General features: G+C 41.1%; 1 protein-coding gene across 7 annotated transcripts; it reads left to right on the top strand.

The window, feature by feature from the left end:
* The first annotated feature begins 211 nt into the window (after positions 1-211).
* LOC103696114 (ABC transporter G family member 36-like) lies at positions 212-10,253 on the top strand. Of its 7 annotated transcripts, none has more exons than XM_039121104.1 (24): positions 212-572; positions 655-775; positions 872-960; positions 1,048-1,132; positions 1,261-1,420; positions 1,535-1,611; positions 1,706-1,759; positions 1,836-1,926; positions 2,036-2,337; positions 2,451-2,732; positions 2,818-3,134; positions 3,264-3,424; positions 3,559-3,662; positions 3,748-3,904; positions 4,015-4,117; positions 4,221-4,344; positions 4,449-4,781; positions 4,870-5,160; positions 5,258-5,341; positions 5,425-5,558; positions 5,638-5,865; positions 5,964-6,135; positions 6,252-6,506; positions 9,977-10,253. In XM_039121104.1, exons 1-24 carry the CDS (start codon positions 247-249, stop codon positions 10,232-10,234), a joined length of 4,308 nt encoding a protein of 1,435 aa, XP_038977032.1. In that variant the 5' UTR covers positions 212-246; the 3' UTR covers positions 10,235-10,253. The 7 variants fall into 7 exon arrangements, with proteins under 7 accessions (XP_038977032.1, XP_026656577.2, XP_038977031.1 ...); XM_026800776.2 differs by lacking the exon at positions 9,977-10,253 and adding an exon at positions 6,589-6,968 and having other exon boundaries at positions 4,015-4,113; positions 4,193-4,344; XM_039121103.1 differs by lacking the exon at positions 9,977-10,253 and adding an exon at positions 6,589-6,968 and having other exon boundaries at positions 4,233-4,344.
* The last annotated feature ends 493 nt before the right edge of the window (positions 10,254-10,746 follow it).

Raw genomic sequence — 10,746 nt, 5'->3', positions numbered from 1 at the left:
GGTCCATTTGTGCTTTCAGAGTAATATATGGCATGATACTAAAAAGAGACAGGAGAAAATTAAAGCTCGACGTGTTTCTTCAAATATTTTGGTATCTTTGCACGACAACCAGTTGTATATTGATGTTCATCACTTATCAATCCCATCAATCTGGAAATTATGAAATCCCTCCCATCCATTTAGAAGCTCTTCTCTTTCATTCTTTCTTCAGGTCTCGGTTTTTCTTTTCTGGCTGGCTGGAAGGAGATGGCTTCACTGGATGCCGGTGATGCATTCAGAGCCGGGAGTTTGCGGCGGAACAATTCGATTTGGAGGAGCCGAGACGACATCTTTTCACGGTCTTCGCAGGAAGAAGATGATGAGGCGGCCCTGAAGTGGGCTGCTCTCGAGAAACTGCCGACCTACGACCGACTGAGGAGGGGCATACTGACTCTAACCGAGGGAGAGCACAAAGAAATCGACATCCAGAGCCTTGGGGTGCAGGAGAGGAAGACATTGCTGGAGAGACTCGTTAGAGTTGCAGAGAAGGACAACGAAAAGTTCTTGTTGAAGCTAAGGGATCGCATCGACAGGTGAGAACTCGGTAGCCTTATGTTTCGCATCAGCTGGATCCCCAAAAGGCTGCTAATCCTGCTTCTTACTCTTCTTTTCCAGAGTTGGAATTGAACTTCCTACCATTGAGGTGCGTTATGAGAACCTCAACATCCAAGCAGAGATTCATGTGGGCAACAGAGGATTGCCGACGATCTGGAATTCCACCATAAACGTACTCGAGGTACAATGCAAATCTCAAGTGTTCCCGTCAAAACAGCAGTACGGAATACCACTGTGCTCATAACTTCCTTCTGCGTTTGGTATCCTTCTGAACCAGGCTCTTGCCAATAAATTCCACATATTACCAAGCAGGAAGAGATCATTGCCGATCCTTCATGATGCCAGTGGAATCATCAAGCCTCGCAGGTAAGAGAGCTTTTTTCTTTTTCTTTTTTTTGACTCATATGAAAGTGAGATGCATTGTTCTCTCTGTCTTTTTCTTCAACATTTCAGGATGACTTTGCTCTTAGGTCCCCCGGGCTCAGGAAAGACCACATTGTTGTTGGCCTTAGCTGGAAAGCTGGATTCGGATCTGAAGGTCAAAATCATCCATTTTCCATCCATTTTCTTTAGTTTCAAAACATAAATCCCCCATCCTCCTCTTTGATAATTTGGAACTAGCATAAAAGTTGCAATTTTGCTTACTATCCATGCAAAAGTAAACAGGTTTCAGGGAGAGTAACTTACAATGGTCATGGAATGGATGAGTTTGTTCCTCAAAGAACAGCTGCTTATATCGGTCAACATGATCTTCATATAGGTGAGATGACAGTTCGTGAAACCTTAGCTTTCTCTGCAAGGTGTCAGGGAGTAGGAGCTCGTTACGGTAAGAATCACCTCATCAAAATTAAAGCACAGAATTAGTCCACTGATTTGTTCTTTTGTGTGTGTGTGTGTGTGTGTGACCGCAAATAAATCATCTCCATTTGACACCATACAGAAATGTTAGCCGAGCTATCAAGAAGGGAGAAGGAAGCTAATATCATGCCAGATCCTGATATCGACGTTTTCATGAAGGCAAGACACAAAATTTTAGATAGAATTCCTCTTCTAAAATCCTCAACCGCAGCCAGCTCCAATCTGAAATTTTCCTTGCTTTTCACTCATGCAGGCAGCTACCACCGGCGGACAAGAAACCTCTGTTGTCACAGACTATATGTTGAAGGTACATTCTCCGCATTTCAATTATATACAAAGGAATGCTGATAGAATGAAATGAATATTTTCTTTATATTATGCAGATCTTAGGATTGGAAATCTGTGCTGACACTATGGTGGGAGATGAAATGCGGAGAGGTATCTCTGGTGGCCAAAGGAAGCGTGTCACGACAGGTATAGCGATCGATAATACGAACATCTAAGTTCAAAAAATTTTCTGTATGAGGCTTCATAGAATACATGTGCCCTTCTTGTATCTCCAAAATTAAATGGATTGGTATAGCCGAGATGCTTGTCGGACCTGCAAGAGCTCTGTTCATGGATGAGATATCAACTGGTCTGGACAGCTCCACAACTTTCCAGATAGTCAACTCACTCAGGCAGTCCACTCACACTCTTAGCGGGACAGCTCTTATTTCCTTGCTCCAGCCTGCTCCGGAGACATACGAACTTTTCGACGACATTATTCTTCTCTCTGATGGACAAATTGTGTATCAAGGTCCCCGTGAACATGTGCTCGAGTTCTTCGAGTCCATGGGCTTCAAATGCCCGGAAAGGAAGGGTGTTGCAGACTTCTTACAGGAGGTAGGTTAACCAGGAAAATGAATTAATTCATCCAACCATGAGATCAATGCATACTCTGCACTCTTGTTTCACCATCACAAGGATTATAGTTAGTATCTTTTTTGGGTGCGAAGGTGACGTCGAGGAAAGACCAGCAGCAGTATTGGGCACGCCCTGAGGAACATTACCGGTATGTGCCTGTCAGGGAATTTGCAGAGGCCTTTCAGTCTTTCCATGTTGGTCGGGCTATAGGAAATGAGCTTTCCATCCCCTATGACAAGAGCAAGAGCCACCCTGCTGCCCTAACAACATCACAATATGGCGCTTGCAAGATGGAGCTTTTGAAAGCCAACCTTGCAAGAGAACTATTACTGATGAAGCGAAATTCATTTGTCTACGTCTTCCAAGCAACTCGGGTGAGCGACTTGGACTCGTGGCGATTGGCTCAGACTCAACAAATAAGAACCCTATCTTTAAAATCTCGTAAATTTGAAATTTCAGGTGGTAATCATGGCCCTCATCACAATGACAACGTTCCTGCGCACGGAGATGCATCATGGCTCGGTAGCTGATGGGGGAATCTATTTGGGCGCACTTTTTTATGGATTAGTCACGATCATGTTTAATGGGTTCGCGGAGCTTGCTATGACCATTCTGAAGCTTCCTGTCTTCTTCAGGCAAAGAGATTTGCTCTTTTATCCTGCATGGTCTTATACACTTCCAACATGGATTTTGAAGATTCCGATTACATTTATAGAAGTTGGAATCTGGGTGTTCGCAACTTACTATGTTATCGGCTTCGATCCAAATGTAGGAAGGTAATATGGTTGACTCTGGTTCTGTCTGTCTTCCATTAAAAGAAATGACTCTCAGTTTCTTGGGACCTTGTAGCTCAATCCTTACATTCCATGACCTTCAAAATGACTGTGTACTTGTCTCCTTAACAGGCTGTTTAAGCAGTATTTACTGCTCTTAGCGATCAATCAAATGGCATCGGGACTTTTCCGGTTCATTGCCGCACTGAGTAGGAATATGATCGTTGCAAATACCTTTGGAGCCTTTGCGGTGCTTGTTCTTATGCTTCTTGGTGGGTTCATCCTGTCGAGAGGTAATTATGTTCCTATCACTTGATTTCTTCTTTAGGTCATATGCCTTGTCCCGAATGTTCGTTATCTAGTTCTGGTCTCAGTTGCCTGCAATAATGGTTTGCTTACTATAATGCTATCTCTATTCTTTTGATAGAGAATGTGGAGAAATGGTGGATATGGGGTTATTGGATCTCGCCCATGATGTACGCACAGAATGCAATATCGGTGAATGAATTTTTAGGAAAAAGTTGGAGCCATGTAAGGACATCTCTCCTTGATAGGAGAAGGAAAATGCATGATTTGAGGAAAGAATATCTGATATCTGTGTTCGATGTTATTGCAGATTCTTCCTGAATCAAAAGAGTCACTAGGAGTTACCATCTTAAAGTCTCGTGGGATCTTTCCTGAGGCAAAATGGTACTGGATTGGTTTTGGTGCCTTGGTTGGATACATGTTTCTATTCAATGCTCTTTGCACTGTGGTTCTCACCTACATCAAACGTGAGTATAAATCACATGATAACATGTTGTGGAAAAAAAAAATCTTACAAGCTACATGCTGAAGTTATAAGTATGAGAACTCTATTCTGAGCATCGTCTAATGTCCGCAGCATTTGGGAAAGCTCAACCAGGGATACCTGAAGAGACATTAAAAGAAAAGCATGCAAATTTAACTGGTGAAGTATTAGAACCATCATCCACATCCAAAAGTAAGTCTAGTAAATGGGTTTGACATAAGCTAATTTCCTCGCAGCAGGCTTCGTCAATTGTAATTTTCATGCTGTGCAGAAACTGCCGATAAGATTAGGAGGAGCAGGACCTCATCAAGATCCAGAAATGAAGTTCTTAATTCAAATCAGAACAAGAAAGGAATGGTCCTTCCATTTGTACCACTTTCTATGACCTTTGAAAATATAAGATACTACGTGGACATGCCACAGGTAATACCATAGGCAATACATATACCGAACCTTCGAGTAACTATCATGGTGATATACCTAAATCCTGACAAAAAAAAAATTGAAAATTTTCGGCAAACTTGTAGGAAATGAAAGCAGGAGGTGCGACAGAAGACCGATTGGAACTCCTGAAGGGGGTGAGCGGGTCTTTCAGGCCAGGAGTGCTCACAGCTCTAATGGGTGTTAGTGGAGCCGGTAAGACAACACTGATGGATGTGTTGGCTGGAAGAAAAACAGGTGGATATATAGAGGGAAACATTACCATAGCCGGCTACCCGAAGAAGCAAAAAACATTCGCTCGTGAATCAGGATACTGTGAACAAAATGATATCCACTCTCCACAGGTGACAGTCTACGAGTCTCTTGTATTCTCTGCATGGCTACGATTGCCTGCTGAGGTTTATTCTACAACAAAAAAGGTTGGTTAAATGGATGTCGACCTAATCCTTACAATTCCTTTGTCTGTCCATGCATAGAATTAATGACCAATACAACTATTATCCACAGATGTTCATTGAAGAGGTCATGGAGCTCGTAGAGCTGACACCATTAAGAGATGCACTGGTTGGATTACCTGGAGTTAATGGGCTATCGACTGAGCAACGGAAGAGGCTGACGATTGCTGTGGAGCTTGTTGCTAATCCTTCTATAATTTTTATGGACGAACCAACCACCGGACTTGATGCACGGGCTGCAGCAATTGTTATGAGGACTGTGAGGAACACGGTGGACACTGGGAGGACAGTTGTGTGCACCATTCACCAACCTAGCATCGACATATTTGAAGCCTTTGATGAGGTGGGGGAATGTTAAGATTAATTAGCTTTTTATTTGTGTTGGTGCATTTGAAGTACAACGAGGCATAACTTTTGATATATCTTATATTTGCTTGCAGCTATTCTTGATGAAGCAGGGAGGAGAAGAGATATATGTAGGCCCACTGGGGCAACATTCTTGTCATCTTATTAATTATTTTGAGGTGACACACAAAGGAAAGCTTACTTCTTTTTAAGATTCAGCTCCACAAAACAACCAACAATATCTTTTGGTTTATTTATCAAGGGAATTGAAGGTGTCAGTAAGATAAAAGATGGCTATAATCCTGCCACATGGATGCTGGAAATGACTACATTGGTTCAAGAAGAGATGCTAGGGGTTAATTTCCGTGAAGTATACAAAAATTCCAAACTGCATCAGTCAGTAACTTTCGCTTTAGCTTTTTGCCTAATTGAGCAGCCAGCTTGTCCTTATTCATACTTGCATATTTCATTTCAGGAGGAACAAGAATTTGATAAAGGAACTGAGTACACCATCTCCTGGTTCAAGTGATCTTTACTTCCCAACTCGGTATTCGCAGTCCTTCTTCACACAATGTATGGCCAACCTATGGAAACAGCACTCGTCATATTGGAGAAATCCTTCATACACTGCAGTAAGGCTTGTCTTCACGACAACTATAGCCTTACTATTCGGGACTATTTTCTGGAACCTTGGCACCAAAAGGTACATTTTCAGTCAACCTTTCTCCCCGTAAGCTTTTCACTCTTCTATTTTTTTGGTCCAGAATGATTTCAGTGCACATATAACATTTGATGTTACAGGAGTACGCAACAGGATTTGTTTAATGCAATGGGCTCCATGTATGCTGCTGTTCTGTTCATTGGAGTACAGAATGGTTCATCTGTTCAGCCAGTTGTGGCTGTTGAACGAACTGTATTCTATAGAGAGAGAGCAGCCGGAATGTATTCAGCCTTGCCATATGCATTTGGACAAGTAAGTACTCTTACTTCACCTTGTCTATCCTCCTTTCGAGCTTCTTGATCTAGAGGTTCTAAAACCTGAGTTGAATATTTTCATATTGGTCGCTGACCACCATGTCTGATTTGAAGGTTGCAATCGAAATTCCATACATCTTCATCCAGACTTTGATATATGCTGTCATAGTATATGCAATGATTGGGTTTGAATGGACTGCAGCTAAGTTCTTCTGGTATGTGTTCTTCATGTACTTCACATTACTTTACTTCACATTTTACGGAATGATGGCAGTAGGCTTGACACCCAACCACAACATTGCCGCAATAGTTTCCTCTGCCTTCTACGTACTATGGAATCTTTTCTCTGGGTTTATTATTCCACGACCTGTAAGTTCCAACTCTGGGGCCTTGATTCTTGCAAGATCTTTTGCGAAATTATATCCACTGAAGCAGCTTCTTCATTTCACAGAGGATTCCTGTTTGGTGGAGATGGTATTATTGGGCATGCCCTGTTTCATGGACCTTGTATGGTTTGGTTGCTTCTCAGTTTGGAGATGTACAGGATAAGCTCGACATCGGTGTGGCTGTTGATGATTTTGTCGAAAGCTACTTTGGATTCAGACACAGCTTTTTGGGAGTGGTAGCAGCAGTGGTTGTCGCATTCTCCGTGCTATTTGCTTTCCTATTCGGGATCTCAATAAAAATGTTTAATTTTCAGAAAAGATGAAGAAGGTTATCCTACAATCGACCATGATGTTTTGGACAAATACATTCAGATTAGCCTACCATGTCATGCAGACTGGAGTCGCTTGTTTTGAAAAACATTTAGATAAATACTTGTAAGACTTGATCGGCAAAGAAGTAAAAAACTCGAACAGAACGACTCTCAATTTTTCCTGTAGCTTTGTATTTTTTGCCATTTGTCTGCCACAGTTTTTTTCAGACTTTCTCTAAATGTGTTTGTACAGATGTCTGTACGTGCTAAAATGAGAACTGAAAAATGGTCTGGTGGAATTCCAAAATGCTCACTTCAATGTGTTTTTACAGAAAAAGATAAGATAATTTCCAAATAAATTCAAAATATGGACACCTTACAGCACTTCCGTCACATAACATGAATGCAAAAATAAAGAAAATCATATGAGGAAACCCCAATTCTATTGAAAGTGACAGATGATACTATGACCATGCAAGAAGCAAATATCAATGGGAGGAACCTAAACAAGTCCAAAAGTTGGTAAAGGAGATTGTTGAAATATGAAGGACAGATCAAAGTGCTTTTTAGCCCATCAAAAGTTTTGTCAAATGGGGCCTAAATTGTTGTTCGTCGAGAAACTCCAACATGAAATTTTACTCTCGAATAAATTGATAAGATAATTTAATTATTTAGGGCCAGTTTAGCACCATTGCCGTTTTTCTGGTGCCAGACCAGAGTACATCATCCTTCTTGGGCTTTGAAAAGAGAAACAGAAAATACAAGCAATATCAAGTTGGCTGTGTATCCCAAATCATATATTCTTCCTACGGGATAAGTTTAGGAAAAATTATGTTAGATCCCTAAGTAAAAAACTATTGTTCACAGTTCCTAATTCCCATGTTGATGCAAGGACGGTAAACAAAATAGGAATAATTTTTTTAAGTCACAAATTTATATAAATTGCAAATTTCTGTCCCGAGCTGGAAGGTGTTTAGCCTATTCTTATCCACATCCCCCTTACTTAAAACACTTGAAATTCTTTATCAAATAGAATTCAAATACTGCTTACCTTCAACTATGTTTCATCCTTGTTGGAGATCATTTCAGTCCAAAATACTATGGAGATCATGCAAAGCTTGCCCTATTTTGCTACTATAGCAGATGAATGTCTTCATCCTTTTACTATTTTGTTGGAAATTTGATCGGAATTTGTGTCCTTGGAGATAGAAATAATATGAGTTTTGCTACCATAAGAACAAACAACCATGAAAATCTAGCTACTTGTATTCTTTGAAGCCATGACAACTGAAAGAGCTGGGAGGGATGAAGAGATGCTGCAGAATGCTATTTCAATATTTGCTATGAAGAGAATGATAATATAGAGTGGGGAGGATTTTTCTTTACGGACTCTTTTTACATATTAATAGATAAAAAATTGGGACTGTTTTCGGTTCACATTTTATAAAGACATAGAACTAAATGGAGAAGAAGAGAATCAATTTCAATATTTGCGATCACCCAGGATATTGAGAAGAATAAAGAAACGATTTCAATAAACATATTGATTTGCATAAATAACAAATTTGGGGTATGCGTGTAAGATCGTGACAATGCTGCTATGATTAATTATATTAATAGAAAGGGATTAATTGCAATCACTCGCGATTTACTCAATATGGTTGTAACGTTTTGGTGGGAGTCATGGGTATATCTGTGGAATTTTAGAATATTGAAATGGTTATTAGGGCCCAAAAAACGAAAAATTTTGTTATAGCGTTATCGTCGAGAAGATGAAGAATTAATTTTTGCTATTTTTTTAAGGAGAAATTAATGGTTGGTCCATCCTTGGACTGGACTCTAACTTTTAGTTCCTCTTGACCAATTTTATAACAATGACTCCGGCAGCAATGTTTCGCTATTTAACTATTTTCCAAGAGACAAAAATACCCCCTCACTGTTCCGCTCTTCCGCTCTTTCCTAGTTTTCAACCCTGAGTTGGACTTTCTATCCCTCGTATCAAGATCATTAGCAACATTCCCCAGAGCTCTTACTCAAGAGCAGAACCAATTAAGGAATGCTGATTGGAGAAAAGCATCAAAATCTATTGCATATCCTGCTGTAGCAAAAAAGCTCCAGCAGGATATGCTGTAGTGAAAAAGCATGATTTTGTATCACGGAATGGCCTAGCGAAAAAGCTCCAGCAGGATATGCTGTAGTGAAAAAGCTTCTACTTCGAGGGAGTTTCGTGATTTTGTATCGCGGAATGGCCTAGTAGATTTAGGTTTCTCCGGACCACAGTTTACCTGGTATAATAACCAATATGGCAGTGCTAGGGTTTGGGAGCGATTAGATAGGGCTTTTGCATCCCCAGATTGGATCTTACGATTCTCTACCTGTCATGTTAGTCATTTACCTCGGATTGCATCGGACCACTGTCCTTTGCTGCTGTCCACTTCATCTGGACCTAGACATCACAGCCCCTTCCATTTTGAGAAGGTCTGGCTATCGTACCCCCAATCTTGGGATATTGTCCGCAACGCGTGGCGCCTTCTGGTGCGTGGGGATGCTATGCAGCGGGTCTCGCTTAAATTAGAATTGACCAAAAGACGGTTTCGCCATTGGAACCGCGAGGTAGTGGGCAATATCTTTCGGAGACTGGAGGGGGTAGAGTCTGCTATTGCTGAGTTGCAAAGGAAGGAAGACCTAGGAGGTGTGCTCCCGGTGGACGATATGGTCGACTTCTGGGGGCTATTAGCGACTCCCCACTCGTTGCTACAGCAGCATGAGATTTTCTGGTGACAGAAATCTCGTGTGCAGTGGGTATGTGAGGATGATCGCAACACTAGGTTCTTTCACCGGATGACGGTTATTTGGAGACAGCGAAGCATGATCCACTCTCTGCGAGATGGGTCTGACCATCGGGTGGAAGGTGAGCCTGCTGTCCTGCATATTCTTCATGTTCTTCACATTCGTTTACTTTACATACGATGATGGCAGTGGCACTGACACCCAATTCAGACATCGCTGCAATAGTATCCACCGCATTTTCTTTTATATGTGATCTCTTTGCAGGCTTCGTGATTCCTCGTCCGGTAAGTTTAATTTAACATATACTTTTTATTCAAGGATTCAAGCACTAAATTTCATTTATTGACTACAGAGGATACCTCTATGGTGGAGATGGTACTACTGGGCATGCCCAATTTCTTGGACCCTTTATGGCCTGATTGCCTCACGGTTCGGAGACATGGATGATGCCATGGACACAGGTGAAACTGTGAAGCACTTCTTAAGGAGGTACTTTGGATACAAACACGACTTCTTGGGAGCAGTTGCTGCTGCAGTTGTTGCATTTCCTTTGCTCTTTGCAACTGTCTTTTCATTTGGAGTCAAGGTGTTGAATTTCCAACGGAGATGAGATCTCTAGCGAACGGCAGAGCTTATATTTTGTTAGATGCTGGTAAAGTAGCTCCTCTGTTAATGAAGAAGTGCAAGCTTTGGTATTTGTTATTTCTGAAAGATCACTGGATCCATCACGATGTAAAATAATAAAATAATAGACCAGATTTTGGCTCACAGTATCTGTGGGCACAGAGACTAAAACCCTGGCTACCTTAACCAATAGATTGATTGATGGGATTGTAGAGAATGAGAAGAATTTAATTGTTTAATAAAAACCTTGGTATCGAACTTTTCTTGTTTCATATTTCCAGGATCTTTTGCGCCTTCGAACTACATCCGAGCACCTCATGGCAGGAGATTGCTCTGTTTACGTTTCAAACAACCCACGAAGCAGATGTAAGACTCAAAAACAAATGTAGACACTCTTCCAAGCCCAAGAATAGGAAATAGTACAAATCAGTTCAAGCTATAGTGGTGGAAGAACTCCACTATTCTCATTTGATGAAAACACAGTGCATTGCATATCTC

Source organism: Phoenix dactylifera, unplaced genomic scaffold (assembly GCF_009389715.1).
Source record: "Phoenix dactylifera cultivar Barhee BC4 unplaced genomic scaffold, palm_55x_up_171113_PBpolish2nd_filt_p 000972F, whole genome shotgun sequence".
Taxonomy (NCBI): Eukaryota; Viridiplantae; Streptophyta; class Magnoliopsida; order Arecales; family Arecaceae; genus Phoenix; species Phoenix dactylifera.
Note: the sequence above shows the minus strand (reverse complement) of the source record. Positions and strands in the feature narration are given on the sequence as shown.

Excerpts from the sequence above, each read along its gene's own strand:
- LOC103696114 (XM_039121099.1), top strand. The coding sequence starts at position 247 with ATGGCTTCACTGGATGCCGGTGATGCATTCAGAGCCGGGAGTTTGCGG. Across the intron at positions 1,133-1,260 it reads AGCTGGATTCGGATCTGAAG|GTTTCAGGGAGAGTAACTTA; the intron begins GTCAAAATCATC and ends AAAAGTAAACAG. Across the intron at positions 4,123-4,192 it reads CACATCCAAAAGTAAGTCTA|AAACTGCCGATAAGATTAGG; the intron begins GTAAATGGGTTT and ends CATGCTGTGCAG.